The following is a 24,942-nucleotide window of genomic DNA, read 5'->3' on the forward strand; positions in this document are numbered from 1 at the left end:
CAAAAGTGCCTGGACACCTGGCTAAAAGTGACACAACTTCGTGGCGCCCTCCATCGATAATGCCGGAATTCAATATGGTGTTGGCCCACCCTTAGCCATGATGACAGCTTCCACTCTCGCAGGCACACGTTCAGTCGGGTGCTGGAAAGTTTCTTGAGGAATGGCAGTCAATTCGTCACAGAATGCTGCACTGACGAGAGGTATCGTTGTCGGTCGGTGCGGCCTGGCACGAAGTCGGCGTTTCAAAACATCGCCAAGGTTTTCTATAGGACAGGACTCTGTGCACGCCAGTCCATTACAGGGATGTTATTGTCGTGTAACAACGCGCCACAGGCCGAGTATTGAACAGGTGTTCGATCGTGTTGAAAGACGCAATCACCCTCTCCGAAATGCTCTTCAACAGTTGGAAGCAGGAAGTTGCTTAGAATATCAGTGTAGGCCTGTGTTGTGATAGTGCCACGCAAAACAACAAAGGGTGCAAGCCCCATGTATGAAAAACACGACCACACCATAACACCACTGCCTCCGACTTTTACTGTTGGCACTGCACACGGTGGCAGATGGAATTCACCGGGCATTCGCCGTACCCACACCCTGCTGTCGGATCGCCACATGGTTTACCGTGATCCGGCACTACACACAACGTTTTTGCACTGTTCAATCGTCCAATATTCACGCTCCTTACACAATGCTCGTTTGGCATTTACTGGCGTGATGTGTGGTTTATGAGCAGCCGCTCGACCATGACAGCCAAGTTTTCCCACCTCCCGCCGAACTGTCATTGTAGTGGCAGTGGATCTTGATGCAGTTTGGTATTTCTGCATGATGGTTTGGATAGATTTCTGCCTATTACACATTACGACCCTCTTCAACTGTCGGCCGTCTCTGACAGTCAACAGACGAGGTCGGCCTATACGCTTTTGTGCTGTACGTGTCTCTTCACGTTTCCACTTCACTATCACATCCGAAACAATGGATCTAAGGATGTTTTTGAGTGTCGAAATCTCGCATATGGAGTTCGAAGTCCGTGAGCTTCACGGTGCGCCCTATTCTGCTCTCTCACGATGTTTAATGACTATGGATGTCGCTGATTTGGAGTACATGGCAGTAGGCGGCAGCACAATACACAATACACAATAAACGTACGTTTTTGGGGTTGTCCGGATATGCCGGCCAGAGTGGCCGAGCGGTTTTAGGCGCTACAGTCTGGAACCGTGCGACCGCTACGGTCACAGGTTCTAATCCTGCCTCGGGCAGGGCTGTGTGTGATGTCCTTAGGTTAGTTAGGTTTAAGTAGTTCTACGTTGTAGGGGATTGATGCCCTCAGAAGTTAAGTCCCATAGTGCTCAGAGCCATTTTGGTTGTCTGGATACTTTTGATCACGTGTTGTAACAAGAAACTGAAGCTGGGTACACTGAAGAATGACATTCAATTTAAAGATGAGGGTAGACAATTGGCTCTGAGCACTATGCGACTTAACTTCTGAGGTCATCAGTCGCCTAGAACTTAGAACTAATTAAACCTAACTAACCTAAGGACATTACACACGTCCATGCCCGAGGCAGGATTCGAACCTGCGACCGAAGCGGTGACTCGGCTCCAGACTGTAGCGCCTAGAACCGCACGGCCACTCCGGCCGGCATGAGGGTAGAATGATAGAAAGTCCTCAGGGACTGAGGAGATTTGTAAATGGCTGTGCAGCAAAGTAGCTGTAACAAAATATTCTTATAACACCTGTAGCACCCTCACTGGCTTACGCAGCGAGCACAGAGACGTTGTTCCTTGTGGAAGAGTTTGAAGTAGAGATACAATAAAGAAATTAAAAGAATAAGACATCTGAAGGTATAAATTCTAGTCCATATTCTGAAGGCATACACAGAAAACATAGCAACGCCATTAGGTAATAGAATAAATGTTTGCTTTAGATGAGGTGTTTTCCTAGAATGCCTAAAGAGCTTTCTGCTTTCTTACTAAAGAAAGGTAGTGTGAGGTGCACTGTAGTCTACAGGCCAGTTTTACCACTGTCAGCGTTCTCAAAGGTAATTGAATCAGCCATGAACGATAGACTAATGAGTTACATGAATAAATGCAACCTTTTTAAGGAAGTACAATTTGATTCACAATGTGAGAGAAGTATAGTATCGAACATTACAGATTTCACAAAGTTGTACTTGAGGCTCTTAACAAAGATGACTATGTGAGAGACATATTCTTTGATTTGTCCATGGCTTATCACACTACCGACAAAAAAGAAAAAACGCTAAAGAATATAAAAGCACTAGGTATAAGGGATATAGCAGATGAATGGTTTCAGTCTCAACTGGAAAACAGGATGCAGAAGGAAGAGATATTACACACATCTGGTGATGATAAATATTTAGTTCACAAACGTCACACAAGATACATATAAACACATGTGTTTCTAAGGTGAGAGTAAGGGTCTAGTTCTGTTCTTAAAAGTATAAATTACTGACCGGACAGTATAAGACATGGAGGAAAACTTCTCTCTTGCTAAAGGAAGCAACATAATCGTCGCTGATAAAACAGAACTCTTATTCGAGAAAGCAAATGAAACTCAGAAGGGTGGTTATGTTGGGCAGTATGTAATAAATTTGTATTGAACATAAAAAACAAAGAGTATGTACTTCAGCATAAAGAGAGAAAACAACTCTGTCCCATTAAGCATTGTTGATTAATTCATAGATGGTCTAACAAACACGAGATTCTTGGCGACGGTTATTGATTGTCAGTTAACGTGAAATAAACACTCAAAGATTCTAGCGAAAAGAATGATCTTGGGGTTCTGTCATATGTTTGTAACAGGCAGTGTCTTGTGGTGACAGATTAATCTTAGATATATTTTACTCATTGCTAAGGGATTTTTCTGAGGACCGAAGATGCAAAACTTGAACAGAATTATTAAACTGCAAAAAGTGCCACAAGAATAATAAGTAGAAGTAGTAGTTGGTCTTACTGTAAAGAACTATTTGACAAACTGATGTCCTTACTGCACCAACGGCGTACATCTACCAGTCTGTTGTATATTTAACAGGGAAAATATTACGAAGAATTTCACTAATAGTTCTACACATAATCATGGAACGAGAGCCAGTTTGGACTTACATTTACAAGAGAGAAACAAATGCAACCTGAAACAACATTTTCTATCACGGAAAAAACTGAATAATAAGTTGCCGAGAGAGATGAACAGTATTTCTAAAATACGTCTGTCTAAAAAGCCCCATACGTTCTCTATAAATAATGCTACTAAACAGTCAAAGATTATCTAGATGATTCATGTTAGTGATTAATAACGAAAGGGGATAACTACATAACCTTGCCACAGTACGATACTGTAATGCTTTTGTAAGAAAATCATGTGCCAAGACCCCACAACACATGATAGCATTGTCTTGTCATTATCCTGAGATCCACATCTCATTCACGATGGAGAGCTCCGAACTCAGTGGTTCAGGTGCGCTGAAGGGAGGGCATGAAGAAGGACATGGAAATAGTGACACTTTTACTAGCCGGGAGCCAGTTTTCCTAATGGACTGGAGCTATGACAAAGAATAAAAAGGTACAACAGCAAGTTTACGGTTCCCGAATCGTCCGTGGGGGCCCTCTATGTGTACAGTGATGAAGAGTAAAACCGAATGTATTTTAAAGGACATTGTAGTCTAAGGACCAATAGTATCGGGCACTGCAGTTGTTAAGACGAGGACGTTAGCTTCGTCAGACCATCCTGTTTTGGGTTGTCCGTGGTTTTCCTAAGTGACTTCAGCAAATGGCAGGATGGTCCCTTCATTTAGGCCACGACCAACTATTTGTGCTACCCTCTTACAACATACTCATGTATTTTCTGTGTATATATACTTTTGGCCTATTTACTTTCTGTGCGCTATAATGACAGATCCTATTTCACTGGAAGGAGATACCGGGATGAATGAATGAATAAATAAATTAAATACTACATATCATGATAACCCTAGGACGAGGCATAATGATTGAATAACACGAGCAAATCCAAACTCTCACTTTGCTCTTGAGAACATACACTGGTGTCCAGATAATAGTGCTTATCATCTTTTGTCTAACTGAAAAATATGGGGTCGTACAAATGAAGCAAAACGTAAACTACCAAGGTCATCTCACAGCTGACATCACAATTAACGAACTTGAAAACGTCCCTAACACGTTGAAAAATGTTAAGGAAATTTCACAAGGCGTGACAAAGAAAGAAGTGAAGTACTTCGCGGCCACTAACACGTTGAAAAATGTTAAGGAACTTTCACATGACGTGACAAAGAAAGAAGCGAAATACTTCGCGGACAAATTGAAATTCATTGCCTCCACAAATTTATGTGTTATTTTAGGGTTCCGTGCCTCAATCTGCTAAAACGGAACCGTTATAGGATCGCTTTGTTGTCCATACGTTTGTCTGTCCGAACGACTGTTAAGAATCCCTTGTCTCAAGAACGTGCTCGTGTATTCCGTTCAAATTCATGTCAGTTATTAAGACTGCTTGTGTCTTCATATCATATATATTGGTTGCTGTATCAACTGTAAAATTTATTCAAATCTACGATACATAATGATGTCAAAAGATATGACTATTTACGCCAAATATTTTTAATAGTCGAAAACTCACTTATTAAAAACGATAGGGTACTTCTCTTTGAATCTGAATCATGAAAATTGGCAAAGGAATGTTTCAAAGTAAAGTTAAACGAAAATTTCTGAACTATATTAATTTATAATTGCGTACCACTAAAAAATAAGCTACTAAGTCATTGCAATCAAAAGATATGACTATTAATGTTAAACATATTGGTATTCGGAAACGCACTCATCAAAACCTAGGGGGTATTTGCCACTAACCTATATCAACAAAATTTGCAAAGACACAGTTTTACAGTACAAGTTAGGAAAATAGTCCGAAAATCGTTAATTTTTGGTTATATCACACAAAAGAATATTTAAATATCATTTTTTAATCCATCTATCTGTCTGTCTGTACGAGGATTAAGACCCCTTTTTTTCTGGAACAGTATCAAGTCCAAATTTATGATCCATACTAAAGTACATTATCCATTGGTGGTATAAAACATTTAAGCTTCAAATTCAGTTCAATCAAGTGATTCTGCCATTTATGACACATATTTTGAAACTTGGAAACTCACTCTTCCAAACCTCACTGTACATCCCGTTTACCTGGAATCGCGAAATTCGGCAAGATGCAAGATTCCACGGAACAGGTAAAGGAAAAAATTCGAAATTCGTTAATATGCAATCATATAACACGAACAAATATTTTTTGTCATTTTTTTATCCGTCTGTCTGTTTATCTGTCCGTCTGATGAGACGCCTTTATCTCGTGAACAGGCTGGCGTATCAAACTCAAATATATTACACTTACTAAGGTCTATGGTCCTCTAGCAGTGTAAAAACCTTAAGATTCTAAGTCGATGCGATCAAAAGATTCGGAGATTTATGTGACCTATTTTGATATTAGCAAACTCACCCATGAAAAGCCATAGGATATTTCCCCTTGATGTAAAATCATGAAATTTGGCAAGAAGCAAGGTGTAAGTAAAGCAAAAGATCCGAAAATTGTTAAATTTTAAGTATACAAGTATCACATAAATAAAAACTTTTGCTGTTAGAACATACACTGCATTCATCATCCGTCGAAGTCATAAAAGACGAATATTACCGGATGCAAACAAAAAGTGAAAGTTGTCCTGGGACTAGTATCTTGCCAGAATCTATATCAAAACAAGAGAAAAACAGCTGCGATTCTCGATTTTCTGTCTGCATGAAATATATGTGAATACATGCATAGTTAAGTTTGCGTGAAATCTCCACTGTGAAAGTCTATTCGCGCTAGCGAATTTAGGTAATTGACGAACATAACAGTGATATCTCTCAATGACAGGCCCTTATAAACTTATTGGAGAGTTGCTTTGACAGATGGAAGTCACTGTCGCGAGCGTCGACGGAGGCCAAATGGGTCGGAGTATGTATCGTCACTACAGCATTGTGTGGGGAGTATACAGGTGCTGCCTGCCCACGTTGTAAAGCATTCACAATATTTTGACAGTGCAGCATACTGATAGATCTCTGCACCAGTTCGCTTTGAAATTGCGCTAGTATCGCAGCCTGCAATAAGATAACCCATATCTCAAGAGCATGAGTTTTGCATGTAAATAACGATTCTTTTGTGGACTTTGCGTCATAATTAATAATTTTGCATGACAAACGACACAGCTGAATATTGCCTGCACTGGGAATTTTGATGTTGCTCCGCTAACAGCAAAATACCACACAAGTTGAATTTTTAATCAAAAACTCTTGTAGGTAGCATCGGATAGCTTGAGCTTATTTGACTAACGTACGTCTCAGTTTTTGGTCTGTAAATAAGACAACAATAATGACAACAGAGTTTTTTGGTATAGCAAATGTGTTAAATCTATTGATGTTTACAAAACATATCGGATAGTCTACTATCAACAGATATGAAAGGTACTTTTCGGGTTCTATATGTCACTATTAGTGTACAGGTCAGCCCACTGTAGTCACTCTTCCACTCTTCGGAGATTTTCTGACCAGTATTTGTTTGAATGAACAAGCGTTGCAATCTGATTCATGTGCATTTTACATGGCCATGCGCTGTAATAAAACGCTGACTCAGGACAGGATGGTGTCGATTTCCTATTATACAGATTTCAAAAATAATATTGACAAATCACTTATACTGTATCAAAGAACAAATATATGGAGCCTGTTGGTGCATCACGGTTCCACCTGTCATTACTTGGCTCAAATGGCTCTGAGCACTATGGGACTCAACTGCTGTGGTCATAAGTCCCCTAGAACTTATAACTACTTAAACCTAACTAACCTAAGGACAGCACACAACACCCAGCCATCACGAGGCAGAGAAAATCCCTGACCCCGCCGGGAATCGAACCCGGGAACCCGGGCGTGGGAAGCGAGAACGCGACCGCACGACCTCTCATTACTAAAATGTGGCGATATACCTGTGATGACTATTATCAAATTACAAATAAACCGTACCAATATATGGATTAAAATTCTATCTTTTACTAAAATTCGGTTACTACGATCTGCCGTAATAAGATGGCATTGAATATGGTGTCCCATATTTTTTTAGTACCAACATGTTTACAGCAACTGTTACGTTTGTACTTCATTTTAACCTTAGCTCATACTCTGAAAACTTTCCCAATGGTATAACGCAAATTTTCAGAGTCCTTTCAGTCTGTCCTTCTTATGAAAAAGCTGTCGAAAGCCACGGTGCTGGCCGCCATCGGTATTTTACAATCCTAGACAAATGTCTGTCGTTAGCATACGAATGACTCGTTCCTAATACTTTACGTAAGAGATTTCATCTTTACAAGTTCTCGTAACATAATTATATTTTTATTACAATACAACGCACATAAAAATTTAATAATCAACATAATTTAATTAATGGTTATTGTACCTATAGTTACATTGTTTCTATACTGTTATAGATATACAGATAAAAATAGTTACCAGTTAAAATCAATGTAAAACTCAATGGCGAGTACTATACGACGATCGAATTAAGTCTATCCTCAAAGGTGATGTCCGGTAGCCCACAGGCGTAGGAAGCCGAAGGTGGCAGATATCAGGTCTCGACAGACCTATAAATATATCTTTCTGCTACTGAAATGGCGGAGACTTGTAAACATGCTTACGTCAATAATTCTTCTGACCTCATCAGGTATTTCCTTCTAATTTTGGCTACATATTCTGTACAGTTCTTGTAATGAGTTAGAAAATTATATTTAACCACACCAAGAAGGTAATGTTGCTCCTAAATTTCTCATTCTTTCTGCCTCAGCTGCTGGTACAATATTGAAAAAATATTTACAACATTGGCGCCTCTCTGTCTGTATGATATTACTCTCGTTTGCTGACGCGAATCCAACTTAAGCCATAGAGGGGAAAATAGATGGAAAAAGCAAGTTTCACCTCCTCCTCTAATGCAACTGAAAACGACCAGAACGAGATTCAGTAAGAGAGTTCTATCACTATTATTGCTATTGTTATTTATTCGCTCTTATTAGCTTTTCTGTCTCTTATTTTCAATATTTTATGAATGGTAATATTGGAAAGATAGAAGTATAGGGAATGCTTCACATGAAGTGGCAACATTTGCTTAACTGTTCATTTAATCTTTTATCTTAAGAGTAATATGAGAACACCCAGTTAAAAAGCTGATAACATTAAAGCAGTAATGTACGATGAATCTGGAATCATGTCTGATGATGTGCCACTGTGACAACAAAGCAGTTCCCACAGAAACATTTACCAAACAACTGAGTGAGTAATATGTGCTACTAATACCGCGAAAAACGCTCGAGATGAGCGATGCGGACCATGAACCGTGATGCCCTCAAAATTACCATATGTCTATCTATCCTGTCACCATAGGGCTCGAAACCGTGGTCAGAGTCAAAAACGGAAACTGTAAGAGCTCTACAGTGTTACGATTTCACGACAATTACACAAGGGCGTGAAGCCCGAGAAATCAATAACGTTACGGCTCTAGAGATTTGCCCATTGTTTGCGAACTTCTCGTCACTTGCTATGCACTCTCGAATCACTCCAACTCGAGACCCATGAGGACTTCTCGTCTGCCAAAAATGCATCTGGCGGGGATAACAAATCCCTCTCTCCTTTAAGAGGCACTTAGGGCTGAAAATACCCAGACTTATAAGGGAGTCTCCTTGGAAAGTGTCGAGGAGTGACGGTGGTCTCCTCGAGCGGTTCGCCCATGGGGCGATGCAGTGGGATGTCATGGGCGACGCTTGATGCTTGGGGAGGCTACAGCACATGTTCCATCACATACTGGTAGTCGTTACCCGATGAAGCCTGGGGGGGGGGGGGGGGGACATGTGCTGGCCATGGCCATCAGATTCTCTTGGTCAAACACACCTACTGGGTGGACGGATTCTCTAGGTGAGGGAATGCATTATTTAGCGAGTGACTCACAGAAGTAGGGATCGTTTGCGGGTGTCACTGGTACGTGGGAGCGGTGGGTGGTTGGTCCCTCACGTACGTGTTCTCATCTCCTGGTTGTATAATATGTAAGACCCAATGCTTAGTTTCTATATACTGGTTTATGTGGTGTATCAGATACTGCTGACCTATTGCAACTACAAGGTGATTATAATTAAAGTTAAACATTTAAACCGCTGTAAAAATGACACCAATTGTCAGAATGACGTCAGATTGCAACGGAATATTATCGGAGAATGGGGGAAACGTATGGTAGACGAAAAATGAATAGTTACAAAATGTAGCAATAGATGGCACTGTAAGCATAATAATTTAATAGTGGTCGACTACAAATGACAAATGAATCATACAAAAATGCCTAAGGTGTACGTATGACGCTAAACAAGCTGTACTGTCCAGTGTGCATGGCTATACAGGTGTCATACTGTTAGTTACGTAAGCCCATCCACCACGGCAACGTCATGTCACATTGGATGGGAAAAATCGGTTTTTTTATTGTCCTGAGGCACAAAAACCGCATAAAAAGCGTCAATCAAAATCAAATCGGATTATTAATTTCCGTGTGACTGGCGCTAAACACGTTCAATATGCTGTCCACCGTTTTCTGCAACAAGTTGATATCGAGAAACAACATATTCCACAACTAATCGAAGTGTTCCCGGGGTCAAGTTCAGAATGTGTTGTGCAATGCGTGCCTTCAATGCACCTAAGTTTGCGGTCGGAACGCTCAACACATCTTTTAGAAAGCCCCACAGCCAGAAGTGACGCGGATTTAGATCAGGTGATCGGGACAGCCAAGCAGTAGCGAAATGGCGGCTGATAATTCTAGCAATTCCGAAATGGCGCTGCAGCAGCTGCTTATCTGAATTTGCAATGTGCGGCGTCGCACCATGTTGCATAAAAATGAGCCCTTCTACGCTCCCAAGCTACTGTAGAGCTGGAATGATGTGTTTGTCTCTTCGAAAAATTATGGCCCTATGTTAAATGATGCTATAAAACCGCACCTCACAGTGACCTTTTCAGGATGAAGTGGTACTGGTTAATTTGTGTGTGGATTTTCCGTTGCCCATATTTGACAATTCTGTGCATTGACATATCCTGTCAGATGGGAGTGGGCTTCGTCAGTCTACAAAATCTTCTACGGTCAGGCTTTGTCCACTTCCCTACGAGCAGGAAATTCTGATGCAAAGATTTCTCTTGCTGATAGGTCAATGGGAAGCAAATGGAGCACATGGGTAATTTTGAATGGATAGCAAAGGATGATGTTTCGTTGGATTTTACGCACCGTGCACATGGGTATGTTCAATGTTGGGGCAATTCTCCGTGCACCACACCTTTGCACACCACCACTCGTGTCCTCCTGCACTGCTGCGGCCACTGCTCCCACTGACGTCGAATCAATTATTTTCCTCCCTCTACCAGGTTGCACACCAAAAGAAACAGTCTTTTCGAATTTGTGAATCATTTTCTCCAGACCCACGGCAGTCATAGGACCAACGCCTTTCTTCAAACCCTTCAGTGTCCAGAACTTCTGCAAAGTGACGTGTGCACAGTCATCATTCTTGTAATACAGCTTTACAAGCAGAGCGCGATCCGCCATTGAGACAGTCATGGCGAACGTCGCAGATGCGAAAGGAGGAAAGGCCGTGTAACCGGCGTGTTTGTATCAACTTCAATGGGTTGTGCACATGACAGGTCTTTTCATTTACGTATTCTGAAGCACACAGTGCCATCTATTTATCGATTTTCAAACTATTTTTTTTTTCTGCCGTACGTTTTCTTCCTTCTCCGATAATATTCCGTTGCAATTTGACCACATTCTGACCAGTGGTTTGGTTTCTACAGCGTTTTGAATGTTTGACTTTAATTATAATCACCCTGTATACGAATTTGATGCCCCTTGTAAGCCTTGCGTCCGTCATGGTGTCCGTTCGATAGTGAATGCTGAAACGGAGGATCTTTCCTAATACCATGGAATGACACTCGTGACGGGGGAGCGGGCACTAGGGCGAAGAGACAGCATCGCTGATGGCCATGAAGCACCTGAGCCGGTGAACGTTCTCTCGTTCGGATTGCTAGGTAAGACGACAAAAATTAGACTTCGAATCCTCTCTAGGAACTGGAGAGACTTATGTAGGAGCGATAAGAATGTCCTGATCAACAGTTCGACAACTGTGATTGACGCAGGATGGAATGGTGTGGTGGTCAGGTGTTGAATTCAGTTTTGGTGTCAGAAAGATTCAGATTCCTCTGGCACAAACTGGCGGCCTTTGTCTGCCACCTGAATGAGCGATAATCCCTCAGTAGCACAAATGGTTAAACCCCTGTTTCTAGAATGCAACATCAACGAAAATAATCCTATTAATGTATGGAAAATGAGACAATGGATCTGTCACCACAGACACACGACAAGAATGGACTGGTGAAGTGCACGTGCACCTTGTCTCATGGCAACTCTGTCAAGACCGTGGAGAATCGGCCAAAGGTCAACACAGGGCGGTTACTGCTGATGGTAAATGACGCTGGCGTTGTCGTCCGGTGATGTCCCATACGTGCTCTATTCGAGACAGATCTGGTGATTCAGTATGCCAGGGATGTCGAAGCTCTGTATAGAGTATTAGGTTACAGCAACGGTATGAAGGCTAACAGTATACCATTGGAAAACACCTCCTGGAGTGCTGTTCACTTATGGTAGCACGACAGGTCGAATCACTGGTACAAATTTGCAGTCAGAGTGCGTTGATAACCACGGGAGTCCTCCTGCTACGATACGAAATCGCATCGTAGATCATAGCTCCAGTTGAAGGTCCATCACTGGCACCGAGGCAGAACCAGCTATCATTACCGAAGACAACATACCTACACCCCGTCATCCATTGCGCTCTTGCTTGTACCAGTGAAGTCGCAAATGGAATGTATGGGGTCAGTGGAATGCACGCAACTGTGCGTTTGGCTCGGAACTGTCCTCGAAGCAACCGGGTGGTAACAGTTCGCTCTGTCGCTTTGGTTCCAACTGCTGCTCAAACTGATGCTGCAGATGCAATACGATCCGTCAAAGCTATACGCCGAACACGATGATCCTCCCTCTGAGTAGAGCTACGTGGAAGACCGGGGCTCGGACTTCTCGCAACCGTACATTGTCGTGACCATCGCTACCAGCAATCATATACAGTGGCCACAACCCTGCCAAGTGTCTCCGCAGTATTGCATAAAGAGTATCCAGATTCTCGTTACGCTGTTACACGACCTCGTGCGAAGTCAGTGAGGTGTTTATGATGGCGTCTTTGTTGCTTGAAAGGCATTGCTGACTAAAATCAACTTACCACGTCCACTCTCAAAGGTTACTAACGCTCACCACAGTCACAACATGCATTTACAGCAAACCTGATTTGCATTCTCATAGTGGCGGTATCAGCGCGAAATGTGAAATACACCATGATGCAGAAACACTCCTACCAGCCTTTGTTTATGTCACACAGCTCGCCCTTGCTATTGCGATTTTTTTTTAGCGTCAGTGTAGTTGACGCGGCAGTGAATGTCTTTAATGATTTGTCCAGCACTGCGTTTCTTCTCTTAAAATTCATTTCTTTCCTAGAGATCTGAACTAACTGCTTTGTGTGTGCTGACTGTATCGCTATTTAACGTTGTATTGAAATGCTCCGTTATTAATATTTGTACCTGCAGTGTTTTATTTGGTGCCTAAATGTTTCTGAGGGTCTCCATATTAATTTCAAATAAAGCAGTAAGGAAAATCTTCATGTTCCATCGTGATCAGTTACATGACGTCCTCCCAAAGGAATAGTTACAGGATCTCTGCTACAGTCTGTTCGAATGCACTTGAAACTCAGTTGCAGGTCTACACAGAGATGAGAAATCCTTAGAGTGTGTTTCTGCCATTCAGAATATATTTTGCCCTTATGATAGTAGCGTTGGAGCAGCCCTTTCTGTGTTGCACCTGTTAGTTAAGGAACAGACACGTTTCGCTACACTCACACATTCGTCTTTTGCGGGTGAACAACTTTCGAACAACATAGACATACACGAACTTCCATTCAACGTTACTGACAGGCGTCTTAATATGCTTATTTGTAGGGGTGTCCCCCATTTGCCGCATAATGCATAACACGGTATAGAGAAAAACGGCAGTTTGTATATGATACACGTCACTAACCTGTAAATGGGTGACGTGACACCATCCTTGTACCATATGACGAGGTGCACCCTGTCCCCTGCGAGCGGCGGCACGACGTCACAGGGTAGTTTAGCAACACCGCCCTCCACAGCTTGGATATCCGAGGCCATCACTGTAGAGGAATAGCACATCAGCAATTAAGAAGACGACTTTCCTCTTATGCTTTACTACTTTATGTGTACCATTACAAATTGTGTTAATGTGCACCGAATGTGTTCCTCAATAAAAAATATGAATGAAGGTTAGGTAACGTAGTCCAACAAATATTTCACGAATAAATTCAGTGCATCAATAGTTTGATGATCTCTAGTGCACACATGAAGCACAGTCTAAATTTCACTTTTCGATCATAGAGATCCTGCTAGATACACCACAGAATAACAGCTGCATATACTTGTTTGACTAGTGTACGAACAAATGATTTCAATAGAATTAAATTAGAATATAAAGTGTTTCAACTGATGCTGTGCAAAATTAATTTTGCTGTTACATTCTGCAGCTTCTGCAACTCATACACTACACATGCAAATTGTATTTTACAGCAACCACATACAGGGAAAAAATAACCGACGAAGTGTTGCTATTGAATTCAAATCGCTTGTTAAAAAATGTCGCCAGTCATAAAGTCATATCTATTTACATGAACTGTGTCCATTTTTCATTGTTCGATCTGACGGAAGTCAATTTTAAAGTATGACTTGAAAGAATTATTTATTATTTGTTTGTATGAGAGCAAATGAATTAGCTAACTTACATTTTTATAGTGACATGCATAGCTTAAAAAGTATATAGAATGAAGATAAAGACGGAAGCGCCGAATGCGCTTACTCCAAGTTCATTACATTAAAGCTGTTGCTATTGAGTAAGCACACATATCCCGCCTAAAATCGTGTTTATCAATGAAATATTTCTAATGTTTTCCAAATCTTATGTTGATTTTCTTTTTTTATTTAATATGAAATAGGGTATACAAACGAAGCCAATATAACTTCATAAACCGAAATTTATGTGGAGAATATCAGATACGAATTTTATTGGAAATACTTCGTTACAAATAGTGAACACCCCTGCAAGATTCCTTCATTCGTTGCAATATGACCTCGGAATAGTTACTGTGGAATGTCAGAAAACCTGAGTAGACGAAGTACATACTCCAGAATTCGAATCAAGAATAACTGCCAATATCAGTAACTTAAAAGTAGGTATCCTCAGAAGAGTGAAGCAAATCACTTTACAAAAGCAAGTCTTCCGGCCCAGATTGTATACCAGCTATGTTTGTTCGCAGTATACTGATGCAATAGCTCCAAACTCAACAATCATATACAGTCATTCGCTCGTCGAAAGATCCTTACCCAAGACTGGTAAGTTGCACTGGTCACACCAGTATTCAATAAAGGCTACTGGAATTATACAGTACATTAGAGGCCCTTGTAATTAATGTCAATATGCAGAAATATTTTCGAACACATACTGTGTTCGAAAATTCTGTATTACCTCCAAGAGAATTATTTATTGAGACATGGTCAACAGGGATGTAGAAAACATCGTTCTTGTGAAACACCAACAGCTCTTTACTCACACGAAGTACTGTGTGCTACGGACAAGGGATTTCAAATTGATCCCGCATAACTAGATCACATTTCGTAGTAACTGACGGAAAGTCGTCGAACAAAACAAAAGTAATTTCTGTCGTTCCCAAAGGTAGCTTTATAGGCCCTTTTCTGCGCCTTATTTATGTAAACGGTTTAGGAGGCAATCTGAGCAGCCGTCTTAGGTTAAGATGCTGTCATTTATCGTCTATTAAAGTCACCAGAAGATCATAACCAATTCCAAAAAGATTTATAAAAGGCATATGTATGGTGCGAAAATTGGCAGTTGATCCTAAATAATGGAAAATTTGATATCATCCACATAAGTGTTAAAACGAATCCGCTAAACTTCGATTATACGATAAATAATTCAAATCTAAAAGCTGTAAATTTGTCTAAATACCTAAGAATTACATTTACGAAAGTCTTAAATAAAAAGAAAAAACACAAAAAAATGTTGTGGTTAAGGTAAACCGAAGACTGCAAATTATTGGCAGAACACTTGGAAGAAGCGACACATCGACTAAAGAGACTGCTTATACTACGCTTGTCCGTCGTCTTTTGGAGTACTGTTGCGCGGTCTAAGATCGTTACTGGATAGGATTAATGGAGTACATCGAGAAAGTTCAAAGAAGAGAAGCACGTTTTCTATAATCGCGAAATATGGGAGAGGGTGTCACTGACATGCTACAGGATTTGGGGTGGACAACATTAACACAAAGGCGTTTCTCGCTGCGGTGGGACCTCCTCGCGAAATTTCTGCTCTCTCCTTCGAATGCGAAAATATTTTGTTGACGCCGGCCTCCATAGGGAGAAACGATCGTCGTAATAAAATAAAGGAAATCAGAACTCGCACGAAAGATGTAGCTGTTCGATTTCTCCGCGCGCTCTTCGAGAGTCTGATACTAGAGAATTAGTGTGAAGGTTGTTGGATGAACCATCTGGCAGGCACTTAAGTTTGATTTACCGAGTAGCCAAGTAGATGTAGATAAGGAATTGAAATCTTAATACCTGGTATTTCCTTATTTCTATCAGATTTCTTGGTTTTGTAGAACCTAATTATTTGCAGTTTTGTTCAAAGGTCAAAAGCTAAATGAACAGTTTAGCTGAAAGTAGTACAGTTGCGCCTCTGTTTTAAAGCAATGATTAGTCAGAAGGTTTCGTCTTTTATTTCTTCTGATATAAGTTATTCAGGTATTCCAATTGAAATTGTTCGACTAATATATTTTCCGCGATGAAGAGTGCAACTGACATCTGTAAAACAGACCATGCGTTACACCTCGCCAATCTCTTCGAGTAATGATGTTCCACAATATGAAATACTGTTCGTTATGCATTCATTACAACAAAAGTGTATGCGGAGAGTAGTTTAAAGTACAGTGCCCTAAAACCTTGTTTAACATCTGAAATCAAAAGGATTTTAAATCTTGTGATTTGTTAATACAAGCATGTAATCACTAACACGTTAAATGAAGTTCCTAGGACAAAGAATGCTATCAAAAATGATGCAGTTTTTTCCTTCCTTTTTAAAATGAAACTTTTTCATATATTTGAGTGCTTTTATTGCTTATTATAAATCAAACACAGTTCTTCGTTTCAAATCCTGTCTACCGTATTAACATGCTCACTTGTTTATTTTACACTACTTGACATTCCCTGAGATTGTGTGAAAATGAAAAGAAAACCAAGGAAACCAGTTATGGTCGCCAATATTTTACGAGCTATTGGAACATTTAAGTTATCGAGATAGATTCCGTACTCAGAAACCACATCGATTATTATCTGCACTATCGCTTCCTTGGAACTATAAGAAAATAGCGTAAGAAGCTGTCACACCACAGAAACTACCAGCAGTCACCTATAACTGACATTCAAGAAATAAATTTCCTTGCGCTGTACGTACGCTCTACATCGAATAAGTTATGATGAAGTAATACACTAAGGCGTCTGAACTACTTCTTCTATATACCCCTTTTTTTCTTCCGTATACCGTTACTCATATTTTTATGTTTCATGGTCACGTTAACAGCTAAAACGTTTGAGCAAACTATTAGGTTGGTGCATTAATTCATAGCGTTATTTACTTATTTATTTTCCTTTTCGTATTGGTGTTCCCGTTGTTGTGGGTTTATTCATCGATTGTCATTTTTTATTTGAAGTTCATTGTCACTATTTCATTTTACGTACTGCCATTTTGTCATTTGGATACTGTGATTGTAACTGTGGACGCTAGAAAATGGGTTACCATGTGGAGGCATCTGAAGATTTTCGACATAGTCTATTATTTGGGTTCAGTAAAAGAGGACAGCAGTAAAGGCAGCCAGAAACATTTGCGCCTTATATGGAAGAGCACGACAAGAAAATATTTTTCTCGTTTCAAGGAGGATCGTTCAGGAAGATCTCTGGGGTTTATAAAGAACGGTTAAATGCCCTGATCCACAATGATCCTTGTCACTGTACTCGAGAACTGACAAATGGGATAAAATCTGATCATTCCGCCGTCGTGCGATATTTGAATAAAAAGGAGAAGGTTCAAAAATCGGGTGTGTGGGAACCGAATGCTGTAAGCCAAAATGGCGAAAGTCAGCGGGTGGCCATATGTGCTTGGTCGTCATCAATTGGCTCGTGAACAACACCGACCAGTCCTATCCTATATCGTTTCTTGTGTCGAGAAATGGTGTCTTTATGTTAACATCAGGAAAAGAAACGGATGGTTGAGCCCAAACAGAACAACAACTTCCCGTACAACGACCTGCGCGTGTCAGCAAAAGATCTGCATCTTCACGTGGTTGAACACTGACGATAGGGTGTTCTATGAATAGCTTTCGCGAAGTCTAACCGTCACTGCTGACATTTGTTGCCAACAACTCAGAGTCTTGCAGAAGCAACCCAAGAACAAAGACCAGGCAGACTGCGTGAATTCATGCCACTGCATGATGATGCCCGCCCACTTCCTGCTGGACTGACAAAAGTGCTATATAGGAACTGGTTTAGGAAGTTATTTTGAATCCGCTTTATTCACCTCATCTTGCACCATCAGATTTTCACCTTTTCCACTCCGTATCGGAGAACCTTCAAGGAATGTCATCACCGAATGCGGCTGGTCCCGGCGGAGGTTCGAGTCCTCCCTCGGGCATGAGTGTGTGTGTTTGTCCTTAGGATAATTTAGGTTAAGTACTGTGTAAGTTTAGGGACTGATGACCTTAGCGGTTAAGTCCCATAAGATTTCACACACATTTGAAATTTTATTTCTTAACCGAATTAAAATTTGCTCAGAACAGGGCTCGGAAGTGCTTCGCCTCAAAACCAAGTGATTTTAGCAGTCACGGAATCGAAATGTTACCCCAGCGTTGTGAGACTGTTGTAAATAGTGAAGGATGATATATTATTGATGACTTAAGTCTTTGTTATATGTGTCTGTTGTGTTTACTAATTTATGAAAAACGCTACCAGCAAAGAAATATATGATTTGTGGACTGACTAATAAATGATAAATACGGAAATAGTGGTCATAACTACAAGTTTTTTCTGCGCTAAATAGCTGTAAATAGCGGTCGACGTCCTCCCACTCTTTCCCGCAGAATTATCGGATATACGTGACTTTTACAGTTTAAAGCCACGCCAAATACAGCAGCTCACCACAATGGACGATTGTCGTTAAACAAGGTCTTTACAGCGTAAAGAAGGCGGAGTGCTTTACGCTTTATCACTAGAACAATGGGCTACTGTTTCTGTGTGTTCACTAAACAGGCTAGCGCGTAATATTCTGGCAAAGCCATTATCCTGAATTTAGTAGGGGTGCGCAGCTTGCGAAGCCTAAAAGCGGTGAGAAAGCGTTAGCTGCATATTTCCTTGCGGTTGTCGAATAAATCTCGCTCTCAGGTTAAGGTTCCATAAATCAGCGAAGAGTCTGACGCCAGGCTTAAGTGGCTGCTCCAGTATATATCTCCAGAGAGGATTTTGCGAAGCGAAAGGGCCAGACAGCACTTCCCATATTGAGGACACGGAAGCTGCGTTGTTACTCTGCGCTTGTATGAGTGATAGGCGATTACACATATCTGAATGTGTGGAGGCTGTAAACACACCAGCTACTCCCCAGGCTGCGTTTCACGACCCTTTTAAATTATCGCTTTTTATGTTTCATCGAGCCCTCGGGTGATCCTATGTGTATTGGTTATAAATCCTCAATCAGAATATAGATATTATACATCTTTGTCACCGATATATTACAGAAAGTCTGCAACATATGTCATCCAAACGATACCCAGAAAAAATTAGTGATCTCATGAAGGCATACCTCTACCTACATCCCAAGTTTGCCGTATACGTTAAGTTACTTCAGCAGTCAACCAGCATTAGATACGGTAACGTCTATTCCCACAATGTGATTCTAATAGAAACAGATCACTATTACATGCAACTGCCCACGTACTATTCTAGTCCAAGGTCTTTTGAACTCTAAGTGGAAGTAGTAGCGGAAATCTGTACAGGTAAATTAATGGAAGATTAAAAAGGATAAACTGATTTACATCTCAAGCAATAGAAATAAAGAGAAAATTGTGTACCCTTCACGCACCTTATAGCACGCTTTCATACGTATAAATGTCCATCCAGAGGCGGAGAAAAATTGCTACACAAAGGTTCTACTCTAATACTCTATAGCATACATACTTGTATGTTTACTATACGATGGACAACTAGAAATTTTCATTTGATGATTGTGATTCACTAATAGTTGTTAAAGGACCGAAGGTGTTCTTTGTTTCATGCTTTAAAAGCCTGAAACATTACATTTTCTAAACGAGAATTTAAGGTGGATTTGTGCAAAGTCATAGATATTTCGCACACTATCAAATGATATGAGGAAAACAATAATAATGTTTATATGCTATAGGTATGAATTAAAAACGAATGAAATAATTTGCAGAAAAATTGAGATCAATTGAACATATATCGTAACAGGTATGTTATTGCGTCAACTTACATCCTTTCTGCAGCTCTCGCGAAAGAAATACACCCTTAGTCAAGAAGGTAGCTACTTGTAAATGCTTTAACAAACGCTAGTAAATTCGGCAAAAGTTTTACGGGTACGAGTTCATAAGCTGATAAAACCGAACAACTGTTGCTGATTATGTTTTAATACTCGTACATAACGAATAATAAATACTATAACTGTAAATTACGGGAAATGCATCTGGAAATAAACTAATAGTTCGGTTATTAATCAACAGTACTGTATAATCAATAATAAGAAGCTACAGAACATCTTATTTAAGTACACTTACAGATAAAATCCCGTTTCATTTATAGATTGCTCTGAGACGGTTTGGTACGTAATTTAGAATTATGATATAGCTTCAATTTTGAAAATCCCAGTGCAAGAGAAAGAAGCAGAGTAGTAGCAGAGGAGTGTAGGTTAACATTTGTTTCATGACGTGTGGTAAGATTCCTCTCTAGAACACTGTTGACAGAAACTGAAGAGCTAAATTTCGAGATCCACACGTGTACGTGACTCTACAGAGAAGATGCAGTAAGATTTGCTGCTTGTGTGGGTAATGGGTAACATGCACAGAATTTGCAAGTACCTTGTGGTACAAGAGTGTTTTATTTTGTGTAGCTCTACGTTATTGTGTTTGTGATACAAGTGCCCGGAAATGTATCAGGGGTGCTAATGGGATGATGATGCGAATATACAGCCTCTCTCGCCTGTTAACCACAACTGCACTCTGCATGCCCTTAATTTCAGACGAAACTCTGACGACTCAGTATTGGCGGTATAGCCATAACAAAGTATGGAGGCAATACCGCAACACACTCACCTACGTGAACTACGATCTGTGGCTGGTGAAGCTCCGAGATGACAGTCCCATCACCAGCATTACCTGCAGTTGGCCAGTGCCCCATTTAGGGACTCTTAAAATGTACTTGCAGTACTCAATGAAGCCATGGAAACATGACAGATTACAGGGATACAACACACACAAGAAGTAGAATCAAAAGAAAATTGTTTAACGAACTTTGTAATGTTGCAGTCTGGAGTGTTGGGGAAACTGATCTTAAGGAAGTCGAAAAATCCGAACAATTGAAAAAAAAGGAAACAGATTTAGCTGCAATTACAGAAACAAAGAGGAAAATATTTGGAACCAAATATGTAGTGAATTATGACCCTTAGCGAAGTAAAGGTCTCGCCCTCTATACTCACAGAATAAGGGGAGATAAAACACTGGACTATGAATATGTAAATGAACGCGTAGTTCTAAAAGGAACTAGAGGCCCAAGAGGAATCCCAAGTATAGCAGCAACTTACGGCCCAGAAGAAAAAAAAATGTTGAGTTCAACCATAGGTAGAATAGATTTTCATCTCACTTAACATTCTGTATAACTCATTCAGTGTTCTCACACGTATTCTCTATTTCTTCATCTACTGCGTGTGATATCGGGATGCATATCTTAGCTACTATTGCTAGCATTAATTTTCTGTCGCTTCTGACGGAAATATCACTGTACTAAACTGTATACATTTTCTGCTCTTAACTTCCTATGCATTACAAATCCTAATCGTGCTGTACTACTTCTGCTGACGACGATATTATCTTATATTCGACATACCACAAATCCTTTTGATTTACCTTCTGACACTCCAGTCGACAACGACCTCATTAGAGAAAGAGAACAAGTTCGGGTTAGGGAAGGATTAAGAAGGAAACAGGCAATGCCCTTTCGAAGGAACCATCCAGCATTTTCCCTATGTTATTTAGGGAAATCACTTAAAACCTACATCAGGATGGCTGGACGCAGGTTTGAAACACGAGTTCAGTGTGCTAACCACTGCGGTACCACGCTCGGTCCTCTTTCAGAATTGTGTCATTCCTCGCTCATTTCATTGCGTATTTAATCCCTCATGGTCACCTCCTCACTGGTAACACCCTCCATATTTTTTCAATGGAGTGTTAATTTTGACACTTCTTTAGTTACAGACCACGTGTCATGTGGAGACTTTCTGTGCTTGTAACATTAACGGTGCTGGTCTTGTACATAGCAGCCATTGTCAGTTGACTGGCTAAATAATGTGGTTTCTTGAAAGTTATAACTCATGTGTACAAATATACAGTTAGAATTTCAAAAGTTTTTAGGTTTACTGAACCATCTATTTTACACAAACATATTTGGGTATTGCTAGTGTTAAATATGATTCCACACATGAGACATCCATCTATTAGTAATTATCACAGAGAAAACTGAAAGGAAGTTCTGGTATTCAAACACGTACTCCCGTAAACAAAGAAGTGATTTTTCTGTTTTAATTGATTTTACAGTCCATTTGAATCCAAAGAAACATACAAAATGCAAGAAAAAAAGCAAAATTTTGCTTCCTTAGTGGAGTACAGTGCAATACAATTTGAAACATGGAGACATATATTATCGAACATTAAACTCGCTAGAATTATACGATCGGACTGATTTCATTATTTACCGGCAGGAAAACCGTTAATAACAACACAATCTGCCAAAATAATAAGATAAACGTGTAGTCTAAATCTTCATCAAGTATTTCGTTCTCATCATCTGCAGACTCGTCATCGAATTTGTAAATCATTTGCTCCAGGTGTTCTCCACTTCAGTGCACATTTCGAACACAAAATCACAGGAAACTCACTAAACAGAGAGAACTGAACGCCATCTAACCCCTGCGAAACAAAAGACGATAGCAAAGGTTTCACAAGCGTCTAACAAGAACTGAGAAGCTCTCAGACTCGTAAATATACATTTGACACGTAATATTACGTCCGCCGGACATCCCCATTTCCCCGAAGTGCCGAAATACTACATCAACCTAATGCTGAATGTTAATGCAGGGGTTTCCATTGCCTTTTGCATACTCATGATGTTGTAATGAATAGCTAGGGTGGAACCCGAGACTCAATTTTTTATTTTTATTTTTTTGCAACCACAACAACATGATAGTTTTCGTTCAAACAAGTGAATTTAAGGAATGGATGGGATGGAATCCGGGACCCAATACGTATTGATTAAGAGTCATAGATGCTACCCCTAGGTTATATTTATTTATTGATTGTATCCACAAGAACGTGATATTGTTTCTAGTAACTGATATAATCTTTATGATGCGGTTTTATTTATTTTCGTATCTGTTTTTTCTCACTGTTAAGAAAATAAAACAGCACGAACACTACAAAGACATATATTCTACTTTGGCTGTCACATTTGTAGATCCCTTCCATTTACTTTTTTTCCATATCAGATACACTGGTCGGAGAATATGAAGCAACAAGTTGATCCTCTTTTTGACGGAATCCATCATTATGCTCCTAACGTATTGGGTTCATGAGGTAGGTGACAACGAAGCCACCATTTTTGCCAACAGAAAGGCGATTTCCAGTGACAGTTACCATGGGTGTACGTTACCAACTTTTGTGAGTGCAAGAGTGATGGCTACCAGAATGGTTTTAATGTTTTAAACACTTACTTACGTAATTTTTATTTTGTTAGTTTCTTTCGTCTCTTACAAAAAATTTAGTATTTTTCGTACCTCTACGTTAACTCGTTGCCTATGTTCGAGTTATTTTACAGTGAAACTTACTTTAAGTAGACGTTGTTAATTAATGAAATTCGACATAACATAAGATGTCTTTGAAATCCACAAAAGAACTATATTACCACGAAAAAGGTCTGATGAACAAAATGTGTCAGGATTACACAAGAACATACACCAACGAGAGAAACTTATAGCCGCCAGCTTTACAGTATGCTGGTCAACCTTCGAAATGCACTCCAATACCGATTTTATGTGACTTGGATTCGGGAAGTTCTTTGTAGTAGGTTTCCGCAATTTTGTGATCAAACGATTCCTGTAAATTAGGGGCCGTTGGTACGTGGATGCGGAACTGGCACTCATTAGCGACCTGATCCTGTGCCAGTTTGGTGGCGAATTTGGTGGAAAGGACATGAAAGTGAGATATCTGTTGTGCTTCTTAAACCAATTTATCCTGACATTGTTACTGCGACACGGAGAGTTAACCTGCTGGAAAACTCCGACCTGCGTCGGAGCGCGGCTCACGTTTCGAGCATCCGTTCTCCAGAAAGGCGGTGTATCTACGACTTAGCGTAAGACCAAGTGACATGATTCCATTGACCCACGATTCAATTTTGACGATGATGTGCCCACTGCAGGCGTGACTAATGGTCTTGATTCGACATGGGAACACGTAGTGGCCTGATGTGGAGCCGTCTGTCCGGCGAAGTGTATTGCACGGTGTACCACTAAACCAGGGCTATCCAGTGCAACGCCCACAGGCATCATGGTCTCCGTGATAAGTTCACTTGTCGCCCTTCATAACTAAATTTCCATTCCGACCACTTCCAGTAAAAGAAATCAAATTTCAGAACGAAACACCATTTTGGAAGTTAAAAATGAACTCCCAAACTGCGATTACGATTGCCACAGAATATTTCAGAACAAGCCAGTTCAGCACAAATAGTAATGAGACAAAGGCGTAGTTTGATATAACGTTTGCCAGTACCCAAGTGTACCGTTTGCAACAGGTACTTGTGATCTATTATATAGGATATCTTTGTGAAGTCAATAAGGACTGTTAGTTGTTTGCACCATTTTGGTGAAGTCAATGAAGGAAAATTATGCGGAAATATTCGCATAAACGCAAATTATTGTTCAGGCCGCAATGTCATGAATAAGTTCTAAAAATCCTGACTCGTGGAGTGTGAACGTCGGAGTGTAAGGTGGCGTTTAAAGGTCACATTTAGGTTTTTCCGGAATATATCGAAACCCAAAGACTCTGGTGTAAGTGATTTCCTGTGCAAAATTAACCTACATTAACTGTCCTACAAAAACTGTACAGCCAGCTGTGTGGCCGAGTGGTTCTAGGCGCTTCAGTCTGGAACCACGCTACCGCTACGGTCGCGGGTTAGAATCCTGCCTCGGGCATCGATGTGTTTGATGTCCTTAAGTTAGTTAGGTTTAAGTAGTTCTAAGTTCTAGGGGACTGATACACCTCAGATGTTAAGTCCCATAGTGCTCAGAGCCATTTGAACCAATTTAGAGCAAAA

The 24,942-nt window shown here is 40.4% G+C and overlaps 1 protein-coding gene across 1 annotated transcript in view; it reads right to left on the bottom strand.

Moving 5' to 3' along the window:
• The window catches only part of LOC126260601 (nephrin-like), a 502,530-nt gene that overhangs the window by 207,718 nt on the left and 269,870 nt on the right, over positions 1 to 24,942 (bottom strand). Inside the window, exon 2 of the mRNA XM_049957937.1 lies at positions 13,247 to 13,379. Within this exon, the coding sequence (XP_049813894.1) occupies positions 13,247 to 13,379 (133 nt within the window). The remainder of the gene's footprint in view (positions 1 to 13,246; positions 13,380 to 24,942) is intronic.

The sequence above is a fragment of the Schistocerca nitens genome, chromosome 5 (assembly GCF_023898315.1).
Source record: "Schistocerca nitens isolate TAMUIC-IGC-003100 chromosome 5, iqSchNite1.1, whole genome shotgun sequence".
NCBI lineage: Eukaryota > Metazoa > Arthropoda > Insecta > Orthoptera > Acrididae > Schistocerca > Schistocerca nitens.